The sequence below is a fragment of the Strongylocentrotus purpuratus genome, unplaced genomic scaffold (assembly GCF_000002235.5).
Source record: "Strongylocentrotus purpuratus isolate Spur 01 unplaced genomic scaffold, Spur_5.0 spur5_scaffold_14, whole genome shotgun sequence".
Taxonomy (NCBI): Eukaryota; Metazoa; Echinodermata; class Echinoidea; order Camarodonta; family Strongylocentrotidae; genus Strongylocentrotus; species Strongylocentrotus purpuratus.
In genome coordinates, this window is record NW_022145599.1 from 15,154,675 (window position 1) to 15,174,278 (window position 19,604).

The 19,604-nt window shown below is 41.4% G+C and overlaps 1 protein-coding gene and 1 long non-coding RNA gene across 2 annotated transcripts; both read right to left on the minus strand.

Annotated features, from left to right (window-relative positions):
• Window positions 1-1,363: 1,363 nt before the first annotated feature.
• Window positions 1,364-5,022, minus strand: LOC100891168 (protein rolling stone). Its single transcript, XM_003728413.3, has 3 exons — window positions 4,788-5,022; window positions 3,877-4,102; window positions 1,364-2,457 (listed from the first exon to the last, which is right to left on the minus strand). Exons 1-3 carry the CDS (start codon window positions 4,875-4,877, stop codon window positions 1,961-1,963), a joined length of 813 nt encoding a protein of 270 aa, XP_003728461.1. The 5' UTR covers window positions 4,878-5,022; the 3' UTR covers window positions 1,364-1,960.
• Window positions 5,023-13,625: 8,603 nt separating this feature from the next.
• LOC100888747 lies at window positions 13,626-19,604 on the minus strand. Its single transcript, XR_970712.2, has 4 exons — window positions 19,426-19,604; window positions 18,640-18,706; window positions 17,840-17,998; window positions 13,626-14,370 (listed from the first exon to the last, which is right to left on the minus strand). It is a non-coding gene; the product is annotated as an uncharacterized LOC100888747 (long non-coding RNA).

The following is a 19,604-nucleotide window of genomic DNA, read 5'->3' on the forward strand; positions in this document are numbered from 1 at the left end:
TAACGTTGTGCTGGTATAGTGGTTCATTTTCATCGCTCTCAATCCAAGGGCTGAGGTTTTTGAACTCCAGCCCGACGCTAATGTCGTTTGGCAAGTCATTGATCCACGTTTTTGCCACTCTCCACCCAGGTGTATTTATACTTGGTACATTGTAATTGCTGGGGCAATGATAAATGCAGGGCACACAGGAAGACCGGTCTCAATACTGATGTCTGGCTACCCTGTACCAATATGACCCAATTACTATTTATTAATGATATAACTATATACTATATATTATTTATATAATTATTGATATAATCGTTTTGGTCTGTCCATGGTCCATGACCTGTCGTCGGTTCGGTCTCGGCAGGATCTCACTGGTGTGACAGGGTATAATCCTGGCCTGAATTTGTCTGTTTCTGTGATTACAGTTCGGCCTTGTCTTACGACTTTAATCTTTTATGTCCTCTGGTGCAATGCTCTTTATTCCAGAAGATAACGCAACAAACATTACCGATGGTTTTAAGGGTACAACTGGTCCATAGCCCCCCCCCCACCTTGAGACTCAAGAGGAATAATTTTAGTACACAAATCAAAGACTGTGTCGCCGCCGCCTCCACCCCCCCCCCCCCCATTTTGCGGAGTGATGTTTTTTCCTCATATACTAATCAGTAAAAAGGCACCTAATATTCTTTTTTTTGCTTATCATCACATGGTTGGAAAATTGTGCCCCTCTCTCTTTTACAAAATGACGACCTGTATATTCATGTTTTAATATTGATATGGCTATGTGGCCTGGAACTAAAACAGTATGTAGGGCTAATTTAGTAATAATGTGAAACTCTGATAAAGGTTTGTTTGTTTGTTTGTTTTTATTTCCGTCATATAAAAATATTGTACAATGTAAAGAAAGTAACAGAAAATAGCAACATTGATACAAAATATACATAATATACAGTTAACATAAGCAAGACAAATTCACATTGCATTGAACTGAAAAAAAAAAAAAGAACAACAATATATTAAGAACGAAAGAATGTACAACGAAATGAACAAAAAGACATAGAAACAGACGGCTGGATAACCCATTTTCAGCTGCACTTGCATAGTGCAGCTGGTCTTCCATGGGGATCAGAAGATCTATGTTAGACCAAAAGGTCTCACAGGTCTAACATGTACCTTTTTGAAAATAGAATAAAATCTAGACAGAATGGCAGAATCTTGACTTACGAATATACTAAAGTCTGTAAACAGTTCCAGTACCGTGTTTTTTTTAGTGGGGTGGAGGGGCATTTATGAGAAGGGGTAAGGTGCTCTTATTGAAAAGGAAAAGGGGCAAGAATTAGAGGGAAAAGAGGTGAAATAGGCACTTCTTGTAACTGAAGAGGGGCACGTATTACGAAGGACAATGGGCACTTGTCGAAGAAAAAGGGGCACCTGTTACCTGGGACAATAATTATCGGAGGTGTGATCATGTGCATTATTAATGATAAGGGGAATGAGTTCTTGTCATAAAGGAAAAGGGGCATTTAAAAGAGGGAAAGGGGCACTTATTAGAAAGGAAAAAGGGCACTTGTAAAAAAGGGAGGGGCACTTATCAGAGGTGAAAAGGGGCACTCATCAGAAATAAAAAGAGAAACTTTAGGAAAAGGTATACTTGGCAGAGGCTGTAAAGAGCACTTATTAAAAAAAAAAAAAAAGGTGAAACTGGCACCTATTAGAAATAAAAAGGGGCACTTTTCTAAAGTAAACAGGGTTACTTTTCCTAATATAGAAAGGGGCACTTTTGAGATACTTGAACATTTAGGGGAACTATGCCCCCCCCCCCCCCTCTGGGAGTGCTGCCTTGGGTTGAGTAGAAAAAATGGAGAGTCACAAAGGTTTTATAGCAGAATTGTAGAAGTGGGAGTGCGCTAAAAACAAGCGTAGTGCTAATCGGTTGGGGCCCATTATTATGCATTGGTATCAGCCCGATTCGTCAAAAGATGAGGGAGCTAGGTGCATTGCTCGATCTATCCATGAGTTCATGTTGATCGCCTTGTAGACCTTGAGAACAGTTGAGCCTTTTCGCCACGCGTTTTCTAAGCTTGGTGAGCCCCCACACCACTGGATGAAACACGAAAATGAACACGGCCATAATGACGACCGATCCGGCCGACAATTTCGGGCTGCCACTGTAGTCCAGGATCGGGTATATCGGGGGATGTCCAGTCGCCCAGTAGATCAGGGTGAATGTCAGATAGCTGATCCCGAGGATGACGGGGTATATGACGTGGACGAGTCGGCATGGTGTCGCTGTGAAAGTGAGCTCGAGGACACCGAAGACCCCTGGTAGGGCGTGGCATGTGATGTCAAATAACCAGTCTGGATAGGCAGGGTCGTAGAGGGCTCCCCAGAAGACAACAAGGACAAGACAGGTCCATGTGACGGTTACGTTGTAAAATAGCCATTGAATCATGTAACGTCCTTTAAGCACTGGAAGAAAACATAGAGACATATAGAGACATAATGACATGTGAAATTCAGGCTTCAAACTGGCTTACGAAAGAGGGATTGGAAAAGGAATAGGGGCTGGATAAAGACAGAGGAAACAACAGTAACTGATTTGTGGGAAACCAACAATTAACCTAGACTCGTACCCCAAGAGTTCCATCTGAAAGATGGGAACCCGGACAATTGCCAAGATATCTACCATGGATGATTAAGCTAGATCAAAAGGGCTGAGAAATGCATGTTTACGGGTGACCATAAACTACGAAGGACAACTTCCGATTTAAGATAATTTCCACACGGAAAACTAAAATTTTACAATTCCTCCACCAATTAGTAAAAGCATCGATTTGGGGGATTTTCTTTTTATTGCTAAAAGTGTGCTAGTTTATGGAGGAGATGTAATTTTCTCGGGGGATATCGGGTATCATTTACCATAACGCTAATTGAAGGTGTCGTGGTCTACTGTATACGTTATCGATCTGTGGATCACCCATGTCCCTTGGAAAGACATTAATCTACATTTTGCCACTCTCCATCCAGGTGATGTAAGTGGGTACCCAGGTGGATGATTTTTTGTTTAAGATGGTGCCTTTGAATAAACACATTTTACGTTTCCTCTCCCATATTATTTCTATATTTCTTCATAAAAATCGCATTAGATGATTTGACTTCGAGTTTTCATTTCATTCAAGTTATCGACAGTTAGTGAACAGATAAGATTTAACGAATGATAACATATATAATAATTAAAAGCAGTCGGATTAAAGGACAGAAAGCAACAGCTAACCATATCGCTCCGTTTAGTCTCAATGACAACGCCCCCTATCGTCAGAGTCAGCAGCCTAACATGTTAAAAAAATCGTTAAAAATTCATTTTTTGTTTAAACGAAAAGCACATCCACCCCGACGTACGTTATCACTAGCTCTTTCATTGGAACCTTCATGTCTCATTGTCTTTTGAAAGTTCACCCACCGTAATTTGATCAAAATAGGTTGCAAGCTCGCCATTGCCAATATAACACATGTGGAACAAGTCGAACATTGGTCTCAATTTGCCAAGCGATTGAAAGATCATTGGTCAAGCACACGAAGGATAAGAAGCATGAATTATCATAGATCACTTCTGCTTGGTTCATTATGTCCATTTCATCCAACCCCCCACTGTAATTTTTCTATTTAGTAAAAGCAAACATTTTGCCGAGGTAAGCAAAAACATGAATATTCATGAACGGTCAGACAATACAGCCTTTTAGTACGTAACGTATAGTGGATGGGAATGGGCGATGATCCGTCCAGGAGGTAGAGGTCAGTGGTTTGTGCTGGCAATGTTCCAGCGAGCGAAAATGAGACAATCGGAGCAATATGTGAGATCTGCCACGTGCCAGGAGATACAGAACTAACCGTTAGAAGCAGGAGACGAACTGGACTGCCTCTGGAGACACATATCAACCACAAGGTTCACCAGAGCAATCAGGGTATATAGAGTGAAGACGGTGTAGGACAATGTTGTCATGTAGATGTAATCCTGGATGCTAATGACATCAATCCACAGGTAGAGTTGGTAAGCTAGGAAGTATCCGGTCATCAGTAACCGGTATATCAAGAGCATCACCCTAGGGAGGGCGCACTGTAAACAGGAGGAATAAATAATGCTCAACAGCAACGTAAACATTTGTGATCATAGGATTTACGGCTAGTTTGTGGAAAGTGAAAACACGCAAAATATAATAATGATAATACGCATAAGAATAATAAAAATAAGAATATTAGTATTAATACAGTCAAACCTGCTTTAGTGACCACCTGTCTACAAAGACCACTTTTGGTGTTTCTCTTGGGCGGTCGCTATAGACAAGTTTTACTGTAGTGGGTAATTGCATAGCGCTTTGTTTGTCAGACTTAACCACTCCTGGCACTCCACAAATGAAAATGACTGAATTTACTTTGCAGAATCAGTCCAAATTTCACCAAGTCACGTTTTTATTTCATGAATACGTCTTGTGTTATCAGGGTGCCCACAAAAGACATTTTACACTTGCTCGTGGTGGTTTTCAAATTGATAACTTTCTGTTTCTGTAGTTTACGATGAAGGCTATAATCATGTATGATTTATAAATACAATAACAGGCATATTACTGAGGGACTTCATACCGGAGAAATACATTCATAAATTCAGGCAGGTAAATTGCAATTACAGCTAATTGCCTTTTTCCATCTAGCATACATACGGCCCTGCCCGCCTGTCTCCCCCACCCCTGTTCCCTACTCGTTGCCCCGGTCCGATCATGAATGATCGGTGCTCTTGGCCTCACCTGAGTTGTCGTGAAAACATCGTACGAGGTCGTTGAAAGACCGAAGTCGGAGACTGAGACTGAGCACGAACATTTTCGGCATCCCGCCATCTTGGTATATCGATTCCTTTTGATAAAAAACCAGGATATTTCCGAAGTTCAAATTTACTGATTTTAAGGTGCAATTATTGCTCTATTTCTATGTTCTACCTCTGTATTGTTTGCTACGCGCACCGTTGTGCATTATGCATGGATACTGAAGTGGACGTCTTTAACCACATGCTTGAATTGTTGCTGCTAATCATTTACCTGTTTAGACGAGTCATGTTCGCCCAGAGAAGTCAATAAATAGGGTACAAGGGTCGTCTCTAAATGACTATTATAAATGATAGTAAGTCATTAGGTGTGATTATTCCTGGTGATAGGGTGATTTTAGAGTAAAAAGGCACCTAATTTTTTTTCTTTTGCTTATCATTACATGGTTGGAAAAAATGTGCCCCTCTTTTACAAAAAAAATGAGGACTTGCATATTCATGTTCAAATATTGATATTGCAATGTCGCCTGGAAACTAAAACAGTCAGTAGGCCTTATTTAATTATGAAATGAAACTCTAATAAAGATTTGTTCGTTTGTTTTTATTTCCGTTATATAAAAATAAGATAATAATAATAATAATAATATTCATTTGTAAAGCGCAATAACTACAGTTGTATGTGGATATATTCTATTGCGCTGCAAGAGCTTGTAAATGCTGTGCTATACATACTATATGAACAAGTGAGTTTTCAGTTTTGATTTAAAATTATCTAGTGATGGGGCTTTTCTTATTTCTAGTGGTAATATATTCCATAATCTAGGGGCAGCATAAGATACAATGAAAATTAATTATTAAGTAACAAAATATAATGGAATTCATGAACATATACATAATATACAGTTAACATAAACAAGAAAAATCGCATGGCATTAAATTGTACACATCGACAACAAAAATAACAAACGAACGAAATAAACAAAAAGACAGAGAAATTGACGGTTGGATAGCCCATTTTCAGCTGCACTTGCATAGTGCAGCTGGCCTTCCATGGAGACCAGAAGATCTATGTTAGACCAAAAGGTCTAACATATGACTTTTTGAAAATACAATAAAATCTAGATTTACGAATAAATATATACCAAAGTTTTTAAAGTACAAGTCCACTCCCAAAAACTTACTTTCAATAGAAGCAGAAAAATCAGACAAACCAATCAAATGTGCCCATGCCTTGAGCCATAATGCATTGCCGTCCAGAGGGGTTTTTTTTATGTTGGTAAAATGCAATAAATTATTGAAAATTTATTTCATTTTCTGTTTTTTTTTTAACTTATGGAAACTGCCTCCTACCCTAGCCCCCGCTGTGTACAGTCATGGTTCAGTGACAAAGCAATGGCCTCGTAACTGTGAGGCCCCAGGATCAAAACCGTGTTGATGTGCTATATTAGTGCCCTTTTGTGGGGCATTAATCCTCATTACTGTCATTTATGACTTAAGGGCGTAGGTCCCCTCGTTGATAAGCATAGTAGCATACACATGCTTTAGCAGTCACGCAAAACACATATTAGCAAATTATTATTCAATAAAATCTGAGAATGTATACTATTATCTAGATCTATTATTTTAAAATTATTTTTAAAATAATTCCATAAATTGGGGTAAAACAAAAATATTCCAACTTTATGAGCGACAGTGTAAAAACTACGAACGTAGGACAACTTCCATTTGGGATAATTTACACACGGAAAACTAACATTTTACAATTCCTCCACCAATTAGTGAAATCATCCATTTTGGGGATTTTCTTTTTATTGCTGCGTGTCCTAGTTTATAGAGGAGATATTGTCTAGGGGTTTCAGGGGTAACATTTATCCTATAGCTATAATTGAAGGTGTCGTGGTCTACTGTATACGTCATTGGTCCGTGGATCACTTATGTCCTTTGGAAAGACATTAATCTACATTTTGCCACTCTCCATCCAGGTGATGTAAATGGGTACCCAGTGGGAAGATTTGTTTGTTTGTTTAACTCATAGCATGCTATGAGGCTGCATGCACGCTACCGTTATAGTGCTTTGTACATGCGAGCTAACCATTGATTCACTGCCATGTGCGTGCAAGGGCGCTTTAGTAATAGCAGTTAGTAGCAGTGTGCTGTGTGTTTCGCATGCGCTTTTCATAGAACCATGCGTTAATCATATTTTCTCCAAAACAACCTGGCACGGGGGGATTTGGAGCTTGGCACACTGGGGATTAGCCCTGTGGCATGATAAGAGATGGTGCCTTTGGAGTAACACATTTTATGTTTCGTCTCCCATATCATTTCTATATTTCTGCATACAAATCGCCTTAGATAAATAGGCCTATATCGAGTCAAATCAAATGTTATCAGAGTAAACGTGACTATCATTTGAAAAGAAATAAAATACTATTATTGGTAATTTTGAGGATAGTTTTTGTCAGGGGCATGTCACTATGAACATGACGGACAAAGAAAGACGACAAAATATACAGTTCCTTGTTCTACCCTCAACAATTGCTGTGGTAGACAAAGGAACATCCCTTCACTGCTATTATGTACAAATGTGTAGAACAGGTGTAAACAAAAAATCACAAACACATCTTTTTTCAATTTCTTTTATTTGTTGTAATCATCACACAATGTTCGTTTGAGAGGAAGTGGGTGACCCTAAAAAGGGCCGTTAAGGAGTTTCTGTCTCTGGGGGGGGGGGGGGGTACTTTTGCCACAAGGAGTCTCTACTGGTCGTCCGGGGGGTCTGCCTGTGTCTGGTACAGGTCTGTGTCATCATCCTCAGCAAGTAGATCAGGGGTATTGGGTCCCAGCAGGCTGACATAGGAGGCATGTAGGGGGGAGGACAGCGCAGTGTTGATCGTCGTGGTGGTGGTGGCACTGCCCCCTGAGGGTCCTGGCTGTGGCTTATTGGTTGGTGGTAATGGGCTGGTCATCGGGAGCGTGGGGAACTGTCGGTGGACGTAGCTGCGGTCCTGACTACCCCAGACACTGGGTTGAGGCCCCACATGGCGAGGTGGCCACTGAGAGGGGTGAGGCTGCCACGGGGCCTGCTGGAACTGGAAGGGGGTCTGCTGGTCTTGGCTTGGTGGTGGCTGCATATGGCTGTGCTCAGCTGCCCGTTGAGCCCTGTGCAGCTCCTTCATGATGTTCGACTCAGCATCCCTCCTGATCTCCCCAGGCAACTTGGAAAGGGTCTCCTCCACATACTTTCCAAAGTAGGAGCTGCCAGACGCAGCAGTACATCTGGACATGAATTCCACCAGCAGTTTTTCTGAAAGAGAGAAAGCGAGGGAACTTCTTCTTTATTATATGAATATCATTATGTCTATTATTTCTAGTCAGTATATCTCCAAGTACAGTCACACTTGTGTCTTAAGCAGCCACCCATGCAGGGGAAGTCAATATGTGGTTGCTTAATACAAGTCAAATATAGAAGAAAATGCTGTTTCGGTTAATCTTTAAGTGGCTGCTTAATACTAGTCGGCTGCTTAATAGAGGTGACCACTATTAAACACAATTTTTACTGTATATCTTAAAGGAAACCTACCCCCAAACAATAAGTTTAGGTATTCTTAAAAATGACATGTATTGCTGCCCTTTGATGTACAAAATGTATTACGAAAATGTACAAGAGATATATAAATGAAGATATTCTTGGCATGATGTGATGCTTTTTAGCATGATATGGGCGCTGCCATTTGAATACATTTACTTGATGAACGAGTTCACATAGTGGCTGGGAGGCTGTCTGGGAGGCCGATGGTGAGGCTGATGGTGAGGCTGCTTGGAGTGGGGGTGTTGGAGCCCTGGAGGTAGAGGCAACTACTGAGGTTTGGCTGGTGGAGGGGTTGAGTTCTGTGCCACTGCCACTTGCTGCTGCCGCTGCAAAGGAGGCCACATTTCTGGCAACTACCGTCTCAATGTGAGGGATAAAAAAAAAGAGAACTTGTCCCACACCCACTTCTCTGTGCTGTTCATGTCAGTAATGGCATCTCCTCCAGACCCACTCTTCTTGGCACGTTTCTTCAGCCGGCCCATCATGGTCCTCATGCTTGCGTACCATACTTTCAGTTGCGCCACAGAAGTGTTTATCTTTGCAGCCTGTGCAGCCCAGAGATCCTCCTTCTGGGTGACATCCTTGAAGCCTGCAAGGCGTTTGCTGTATAGGACCTCATTTGTCATGAGGCACTCCATTATTTCTTCCTTTTGCTCTTCAGTAAAGGCAGTTACTGTTTTCTTCCTCTTGGCTTTCTGGGTAGGGGTGGTCTCCTCTGCCACCTCTGGTACCGGCCCTGGCTGGACTGGTTCAGGCTCAGGGGGTGGGACAGCCTGTCCCTTTCACTTCTTTCGTCTGGTACCCTTGGGTGGCATCTCTCAAAGGCTCTAAAAATTACTAGTAAAAGCAAGTTGACTGAAAAGATGCGCCTCATTCAAGTGAAGATCGCTAAATGAGGCATTCAATCTTGTCCGGTATATATTATATGGGCGCAAGAACTCGTAACAGATCGTAAACGTGCGTGAAAGAGCGTGACTTCTCGAATCTACTCGCATTCACTCGCACCTACTCGTATCAACTTGTATCTGCTCTTGAGTCATTCATGTCAGGTCGTGAGCAATGGTACCTGACAGAGCGTCACAGAGCGTGACAGATTGTGGGAGATCGCAGCAGATCTCAACAGAGCGTGGTGTTTGTCTTGTTCAAGGTTGATCCCGATCACCACGATAAGGAAGCACGATTAAATGCGATATGTTGCGCTTTGTTACGATCCAACACGATCTGATGCAATGATCACGATTGACAATTAATCGTGTTGATCGTAGAAAATTTTTGAACCGTCCAAAAAATTTCTACGATCAACGCGACTACCACGACTGACCCCAAGATCTGATAATATCTGATAGGATTGCCACGATTACTCCACGATTAAGACCACGATTTCAATCGTGGCGCCAATCATGATAGTGGGAACGCCCCGTTACGGATACCAGCGAGTTAATTACGGATGCTTGCGATTGACTACGAGTTGACGACTCGTAAGAAAAATCCGTGTATGTGAAGGGGGTATTATGTGTTCAGATTTCTTGGTATGTGTGACTAGTCTAGCGGCAGTATTCTGGATGCGTTGAAGGGGTGCAATGTGGGATTGAGGTAGACCGGATAGAAGGCTATTACAATAATCGAGGTGAGATGAGACGAATGCATGGATAAGTTTTTCCGTAGAAGGATTGTCGAGATACTTTCGGATTCTGCCAATCCTAGCAATTCCCCAAGAAGCTGTCCTGCACTTGTTGAGTATAAGTTGAGCAAAGGAGAGGTGCTTGTCGAAAGTTACACCAAGATCTCGTATACACTCCGACTTCTGCACACAAACTCCAGAAAGATCCAGAGGGGGACAATCATAAGACTGCTGCCTCAACCTAGAAGACATATGCAGCATTTCAGTCTTCGCTTCATTGAGTTTCAAGTTGTTGGTTGAGGACCACGCCTTGACATCAAGTGAATAATCTGTAACTCTACTAATGGCATCTCTTCTGTCGCCGACATCAGCTCTCATAACGAGGTAAAGCTGGGTATCATCTGCGTACATGGCGTGCTGGATACCATGGTGCGAACTGATCACATCGCAAAGAGGACCAGTATAGAGGGTAAATAACAGGGGGCCGGCCCACTACCGACCCCTGAGGCACTCCCCAACGGAGAGGAAAGGGGACTGTGACAGTGACCCCCTCACAGTTACTCTCTGGAAACGACCACTAAGATAAGACTTTATCCACTCCAGAACAGATCCCTTTATGCCGTAGCAAATTTCGAGCCGATCGAAGAGAGTCGCGTGGTCCAGGCAGTCAAATGCAGATGAAAGGTCTAAAAAGATCAGGCAGGCTTCAAGTCCGTTGTCAGCTGCTAACAGAAGGTCATTGGCAACCTTTAACAAGGCTGTCTCGGTTGAGTGATAATGCCGGTACGCCGACTGGTTCGCTGGGAATAAGTCGTTGGACTCCAGATAAGACCTGAGCTGAATGGATACGAACCTCTCCAACACCTTGTCAAGGAAGGGTAGGTTGGCGATTAGTCTATAGTTCTTAAAGTCATTCCTGTCGAGCGATGACTTCTTTAGGAGAGGTGTGATGAGGCAGGTCTTAAACGCCTCGGGGACTTCACCAAACATGGGTAAGAGGTTGATTGTCGATGTGATAATCGGTAAAAGTTCGTCAACGCAAGTCTTTACGAGCCACGATGGCACCGGGTCCAAGCTGCATGATTTAGAGCGAGTCAATGAGTTTCTTTACTTGATTTCGGGAAACAGGTGTAAACTCTGAAAGACATTTGTCTGGCCCCAAGTCAGGCACTCGATTTGCACCAGACAGAAACTGTGGGTTTGTAGCAGAGGCCTGAACTCCGGACACGGTACTTCTGATTATTCTTGGTAATAGGATGACGGATCAGAGGAAGGGGACGCCTCTGAATATTATCAATGTATATGTATTTGTTTGTTTATTTATTTTGTCACGTATTTTGTTCAATGATTTTTTTTTTTTAATTGTTCACTTTTTTGTGTATTTATTTAGGTATTTGTTTGTTCATTTATTTGTTTATTTATTGATCCAGTTATTGATTTTTGAAAATAATTTTGTTATAATAATTTATTCATTCCTTCATTCATTCTTTTAAATGTTTGAATACGGGATACACAAAGAAACATAAACTGATGAAAGTTTACAAAATACAACAAAACACACAAAATATGATCAAAGTATTACTCTGTCTTACAAAGACAAAGTATGATGTAAGTGAATAACGAAGGAAGAACCTAAACAAAGCATGAGAGCTTGGACTAAAAACTATTATATAAACATATAAGATATTAAGAACAATCACATAATTGATATTAATTGCAAATTTGTACATGAGAGGTAGGGTATTGTCATTTTAGGATTGACTGGAGGACTAGCGACCAGTTTGGATCAATTGCAAACCTTTACGTTAGGACCTATAAAGGAATACGGGATATAATTTTTCGAAGAATAAAACGAAACTTACGTTGAATGTGCGAGGAGGGACGTACTAGCCATGAGTTTGTGATGTTTTCCTCAAGGGCCGGTCGGTAATTTGGCTTGAGGGCCGGTCAATGTATGGTCTGAAAGCCACTTGATTATAATTATATCCCGAAGATAGGATATAACAATACAACAGCACCGTAACTGAGGAAAACATAAGAATTAGACGCCACAAATCACACCACCAGGCGGCCATAAGCTGGCATTTCCCCCGTTTTTGTTCGTTGTAGTGTTCCAACAGCTAATTGATACTATAATAGCTCTATACTCCAAACTGACTTGATCAACTGACTGGTGGTGGATGTTTACGATTTTTGTAATGCCCTTATTCGGTACAAGGTCAATAAAATTAATTTTAGATATAGCAAATGTCGATTTATTCTTACCATATGGTATTTATGCAAGCACCGTGATTATAAAGGGTTAATTTTCTCCGAATTATTTTTCTGTGTTTGGACAGATGCTTACATGTCATTATTCCCGTTGCATCGGGCGTCGATCATTTCGACTGCGCTATTATTACATTTGCTACTGGGGCCTGTGAATGTATTAATAACCATACACGTTATATACAAATCAGCATTGCATGCATTTTGCATTCACTTCTTTTTCTCAATTTCCATGCTAAACTTTTGAACTTGAATTTAAATTGAATTTATTTTCTTCTGCAGCATACAAATCAAATTCCATTTCAGCGATACAACGTATACAAAATATTATGATTTTTGTTGAACGTGTACACAAAATAATGATAATAGAAATGTTGACATTCAAACAAAATGTAACTGATAGCCAGGCGCGTACGCAGGGGGGGGGGGGGGGGGGGGGAGGGGGTGGTTTTGGGGTTAACCCCCCCCCCTCGAGTTTTTATGTGTATGTTTTATGTATGTTTTTTTTTAAACCCCCCCTTTTGATTTTAACCCCCCCCCCCCCATTGAAACAAATCCTGCGTACGCCACTGCTGATAACACACAATCGATTAGGATTATTCAGTAAGAAATCTGCAGAAGAAGGGCTATCGGCCTATCACAGAAAACGTTAGTAACACTACTCTCTCTCTCTCTCTCTCTCTCTCTCCCTATTTCATATAATTCCCATCTGTCTTTCTTTCTGTCCCCTTCTGTCTCTAGCTCTCTCCCTCGATTTTCTCCCTTCTTTTATCTCTCAAACCATTTTTCTTGTTAACTATGTTTCTTTTATTTTCCAATTAAGGAGATTTCATGTTTAAAAAAGAAACGTACCTAAAATCAATCCTCTTCTAAAGTAATTTTTTTTGAATAACTTATTTTGCACACTATAATGAAGGATACATTCATGATATTAGACAAATATTGAGACAATTTTAATGATATTGAAAAATATTGTGAATCTTTATTTCACTGTGACCGATATCTTTAAAATTGTACGTGCGTTCTATCGAACTTGTATTATTTTGTTTTCATCATTATTTTAAGGAATACACAACGAAAGAAACTAATGATGTAGGAAATATATTGACTTTAGGCTCACAAAATCATAACTGGAATTCGTAGCACACTTTGTTTTTCCATAATGTTAACATGTCAAAATGACTTAAATAATATTGGAGAGATTGGAAAACGCCAATTTAAAGCGATACTGCACGGATGAATATTCTGCCCTATAGCGTACTGTTCACTGCACAGCGCCATCTCTTAGTCAACTTGCTGTAACAATCAAAGACAGCCGTAGAAACCTATTGCATCCTCAATCTTGCTGCAATAATGATTGTATTTTACCATCATGCATTGTATCTATCCGTAACATAGGCGAGTGGTTTGGTCGGGGTCGGGGGTTCGAACCCCGGCACGGCGCTTGTGTCCTTGAACAAGGCATTCTATTGCACCCCCCCCCCCCCAGGTGCTAAGTGTATACCCGGTAGGATTGAAAGGTCAGTGTGACTGGACTGGCATTTGCGCGTCTCGTCTGTATGAGTGCGACTATAGCTGGAATGCTCCTCATGGAGTGGAGAACGTGCACCGTAATTTGCGGAATAGTAATTGAATACAGTGACCGGGGTAATAGCAATTAAAAGCTCTTTGGCAAGTTTTAAGTGGGAAAACACTCTATAAAAACAGTTATTGATATTATGAAATAATTTATTTGTTCATATTTTATTGTAAAAGTTACGATTGTTTGTAGTTAAAGAGAAAATAAATTTTAGGGAGATAAAACAAAAATACATCGTAACTATTTGTGCTTAAGGACCCTGGACATTATCGCCTATTCCGGTGGGTTAGGAGGGTAGCGGCATTCTGGACGGTGGGGTACTGTATAGGGTGTCTTGACCTGCCCCGTGAACCCATTCAGGGCCACGTACTCCGAGACCTCCTGATCGTAGAGCTCGTAGAACTCCTCAGGATCACGGGACAGTACGTAGAGTTGACGAGCGTCCTCCCCGTCCGTTACCAAGCTGTACTGGTACTTGCCCTCTACCAATGGTCCAAGCTTGAATACCCAGTCTGAAAAGAAATTCAAAATATGTGAGCAAAGAAACGAAAAAGGGTGATCAAATTGGAATGGTGTGTCTTGCTGTACTTTCAGATGACAACAAAAATTGCATACTTTGAATTAATAAAATACTGAAATCAGAAGGGATCTTGGAAGAACAGAACCCATAAGAAAAGGCCATGTCGTTGCCAAATTCGGGGGCAGGGTGGGATGAGTTGGCGATATACCATTAAACTTCTTTTTAGTCGGTGCTTTTAAAGTAGCTTGGCGAAGAAATTTCACATAATCACTCAAAATGGGCAAATTATACATGTCCGGATAGCGTAGACCAATATGAAGACACACATTCTGCTCTAAAGTCTTGTAAATATAAATGAAACGCGGTAAGAAGTTTTTCCAAGAACCTTCTCAGAACTTCAATTCCTGGCTTGAACATTTTGTTCGCGCAGTAGGCCGATTATGACGTCCCTGGTTGGGCACGATCGCAATTCTAGGCCTCAAGCTCGCCTCTCGCACAGCTCGCGTGCGGTATTTCGCATAGCTATACATTATCCAGACTTTGCATGCTTCATATCCTGGCCAGAAAGTGGAATAACAATCTCTAGAAATCATGTAATTACATATAATATTAAGCAAATTTATGTAATATAATACGAGGGGTGAATCGTGCAATTCGATTTGTCCAAATACCCTTCCGTTCCGTGTAATTTGCTGAGATGTTTTGTATTTGTTCGGTCATCATGCCTTGGCGTGATAGTGATTGCTGTTGATTATATACGGAGACCATGATGAGTGAATCGCGAGCGTTCTTTTGCATTTGTATGATGTCCTGCAGCTGCAGTTCTATTTATGAATGGTGCATATTTGTAATAGATTTTCGCCAAATATAATCTCACATCTTATTAACTTTGTGTTATTATCCGTGAAATTTGCCCAAAAGCCCAACACATTCCGCAAAATTAGAAAATGTATCGCCCAGTCATGACAGATCGATCGCCAGTTGAGCGGGGCCGGGGGAGCTGAGCGGTAGCTGGCAGCTCAGCCAGCTCGCGCTGATATGCTATCACTTGACCTGCACCAACATCGACGCCGTCTTCTCCAAATTGTTCTCTTTCTTTCTTCTCTCCTACATCCCCATCATCATGGGTGTCGATCCCGGTGGGATGGGGGATATATCCCCCCCCCCCCCAATATTTCAGGTGGGGGGGGGGGGGGGATGGCCTGTACAATCATTCCCCCCCCCCCCAATAATTCACCCTCAAAAAAAAAAATTAAGAGAAAAATTAATGATGAGAGTAGTTAATGGTTATTACTCGCAAGATGACCATCAAGGAAGAGCATATATTTTGAAAAGTCACTAATGGGCCTAATTAGTGGCCGTTAACATTAACAGTATAAGTATACAATTTCCTTCCGGAAGCTATTGCGGGAGCTATTGCGACAAGCACTGCCGGGAGATAACCCATGCTAACCACCACTCGGGCTGTGCATGCAAAGATTTGCGAACGAACGTTCCGTACGTACATCATGTGGGGAAACTGAATTCAGACAAGGATTAATATAGAGAACAGTACAACGAATCGTCTTCTTTCTCTAATAATTTAGTGAAACGTCAAGGCTTGCGCGCTTCTCGCGGGAGGGGGAAAACTGAATTCAGACAAGGACACGATACAACGAATCGTCTTCCTTATCTAATAATTTAATGAAACGGTAAAGCTTCCGCGCTTAGCGCTGGATGGGCGAAAATAAATACAGACAAGGATTAAGAGTAATAATTTATTGAAACGTCAAAGCTTCCGCGCTTCGCGCGGGAGGGGGGGGGGGGGGGGCAAATTTCACTCAGACAAGGACATGATACAACGAATCGTCTTCCTTCTCTAATAATATAATGAAACGGTAAAGCTTCCGCGTTTCGCGCGGGAGGGGGGGAACTGAATTAAGACAAGGATTAAGAGTCGAGAATGGTACATCAAATCGTCTTCTTTCTTTAATAATCTAATGAGACGTCAGAGCTTCCGCGCTACGCGCGGAGGAAGGGACACTTGATTCGAACATTAAGGATTAAGAGTCGAGAATGGTACATCAAATCGTCTTCTTTCTCTAATAATCTAATGAGACGTCAGAGCTTCCGCGCTATGCGCGGAGGAAGGGGAACTTGATTCAAACATTAAGGATTAAGAGTCGAGAAATGGTACATCAAATCGTCTTCTTTCTCTAATAATCTAATGAAACGTCAGAGCTTCCGCGACACGCGCGGAGGAAGAGGAACTTGATTCAAACAAGGATTAAGAGTCGAAAATGGTACATCGAATCGTCTTCTTTCTTTAGTAATCTAATGAAACGTCAGAGCTTCCGCGCTACGCGCGGAGGAAGGGGAACTTGATTCAAACAAGGATTAAGAGTCTATGAATGGTACATCGAATCGTCTTTTTTCTCTAATAATTTAATGAAACGTCAAAGCTTCTGCACTTCGCGGGGGAGGGGGCCAGAGGGAAACCCAACCCCCTAGGAAGCGCGCTTTGCGCGCTCTGTAAGTGATTTGCACGCTTTGCGTGCCCACTACCGCCCCCTAAAATGAAATCTTGGCTACGCGCTTGGGGAGGGGGTGCAACCTGCCACACGCTTCTACCTCTTGGTTGCTTTGATCCATTGCAGAAAATATTTTGGCACCTATCATCCCCCCCCCCCCAACCACGGATACAAAGCGACACCCTTGCCCATCATCATAATCATCACTATCACTACCAGTACCACTGTTGTGGAGCTGTGCTCATCAACTTCGAATTCTAAATCGAGTAAAACCTCTTCTTCGAGCTCGGACATTTTGATCAGATATTTAGCGTTCGAGTGGCGTTTGTATACGTATAATGCATGCAGGCGAGAGTTGTGTGTGAGCTTGAGGATCGCACTCTCGCTCATGTGCCCAACCTCCTACGTCACGAATCGTACGTCACAATAGCGGGCCGATCAAGGGCGGAATAATCGGGTAGTAATTTCACCACTTTTAAAAGCAGATAAGTCAAATCTGTAACAATTTTTGAAAACTAAATATTAACCATTAGCAAGATTGTAACATTAACTTTGCAATGATACCAACATTATTAAGGTTAAAAGCCTTTTGAAACCTCGATTACGGTGTATTTCTCCCCTTCCGATAGTAGATTTCGTATAACCCACCCACCGAATTCCCCCCCACACCCTCCACGGCCCACCCCCTACCACTCCCTCCCCTCCCTTCCCTTCCCCTCCTCTCCCCCTAATTTGCTAGACGGAAAAGCAATAAAGCATATACCACTCAACCCAAACCCCATCATTAACCCAGAGAGACTGATGAAAATTAATAATTCTTGCGCGAAGTGCTCTGATAATCTTATATTTTATATAAAATTCGCCTTATCATTGTGATAAAGAAGTAACACAAAACGGGTTACAAGATTTGAAAAAGAGGGTTAAGTTTCCAAGTTAAGATTCCAAACTTACAATCTCCCGCCACTGGTACACCATCAAGTACCACCTTTAATCGTCCTGGGACAGATATATCTGGAATGTAGGCGTAGCCACCTAGTCCATCCGTGAACTCATCGTCCAGACGATAGTTGGCGTTGTAAACCTGGACGTATGTCGAGTTGACTAATGTGTCTGTTTGTGTGAGGAGGAAGGGAAGGAGGAAAAGTAGTTAAAGGGGATTTTTTTAAAAGAGCAGAGAGAGAAAGAAAAACAGATGGGAAAACGAGGATGGTTATAGCTAAAGATTTGTTATTTCTCGTTTTATTAATATGAAACAGAGACGAGAAATGGGAGCAAGAACTTCGACATGCCTTTTTCAAAATGATCACTTCTAGTTGTTTTGCAGTTTAACTGCGGCATATTATACTACAAAAAAAACAGATATGATAAGATACAAGGCTGCGGTTTCTATAATATAGGACAGTATCTGTTTTGCTAATTTATTTAAAGTACATCGATCCCTTCAAAAGGTTGTTCTGGTCATGTAGAATAGCAACGATAGAAGGAGAAAAGGCTATATAAAGACTCTAGAGGAAGAGAAAGAAACAGAGATAGAGAGACAAAGGAATATAAAGATGGAGAAGAGTAAAAAGAAAAAAGAGAGGGGGAGAGAGAGATAGAGAGAGAGAGAGAGAGAGAGAGAGAGAGAGAGAGAAAGAAAGAGAGATGGGGGAGAGAGAGAGAGAGAGAGGAGAAAAGGAGGGGGGGGGGGGCAGACAGACAGATTGACTGATTGAATGAATAGCAAAGAGATATAATATGGGTCAACTTACAATCTGCAGTACCACAATCTGGCTCCGAAACTCCAGTGAAAAAATCCGATACAGCATTCGTATAGACCTTTGATTGTGAATAATAATAATACCATTCTGGGTTAAGTTTAATATTCATAACATAATTATGTAACTTTATGAACGTTTCTTTGTTATTTTGATTTTATCCAATGAAGTAGCCAAGTAAGGGGGAGGGGGGGGGGGGCTAAATATTATTTTACAAATCATTCTTGGGTTTATATTACCGCTCAATACATCAACGATGTCTCTAGGCTTTACATATATGAAACAAACCCGGTCATTGGATTCAACTATGCACATTCTCCACTCCCTGGGGAGCATTCCAACCAGGCTCAATTTTTACAGACGTCCACAATGATTAACACCTGGGTGGAGAGTGGCAAATGCAGATTAATATCTTGCCAAAGGACGTTAGTGCCGAGCTGCGATTCGAACCCTCAACCCTTGAATTGAGAGTCAAGTGAGTGAACCACCATACGACACCTCCACGGATAAAGAATGTAAAACTTGATCATAATTATAAGTTATGTTAATACTATTAATCCACATGTCCGATACGTTAACATATTTCCGAATGGACCTATATCATCGCTCCTTTATGTATTTCATTTTCTGGTTGTGTTTTATAATGAAATTACCCGCACCCCCTGCATATTCCATATAGTTGACGATATATTCGCTATGACTGAAGTTGGAGAAGAAAAAAAAGTATCACAAAAATGACTTACTTGAAGAAAAAAAAAAGTATCATAAAAATTGACTTACTTGATACCACCTTCCAGAGTAATACTCCGCCTTAAGTTCGGGCACAGTATGCATTCCATGGGTGGTGATGGCGAAAAAAGCCAAAAGTAGGACCAGGATATTGTAGAATGACGCCATGGTTGCTAAACTTGATCCGTATTAAACACAAACTAAATCCACTAAATACGTTAGAACTTGGA

Coding starts and splice junctions, on each gene's coding strand:
- LOC100891168 (XM_003728413.3), bottom strand. CDS start 4,877: ATGGCGGGATGCCGAAAATGTTCGTGCTCAGTCTCAGTCTCCGACTTC. Junction 4,103..4,787: donor ATGTTTTCACGACAACTCAG/GTGAGGCCAAGA, acceptor TCCTGTTTACAG/TGCGCCCTCCCTAGGGTGAT. Junction 2,458..3,876: donor TTCGTCTCCTGCTTCTAACG/GTTAGTTCTGTA, acceptor GTTTTCTTCCAG/TGCTTAAAGGACGTTACATG.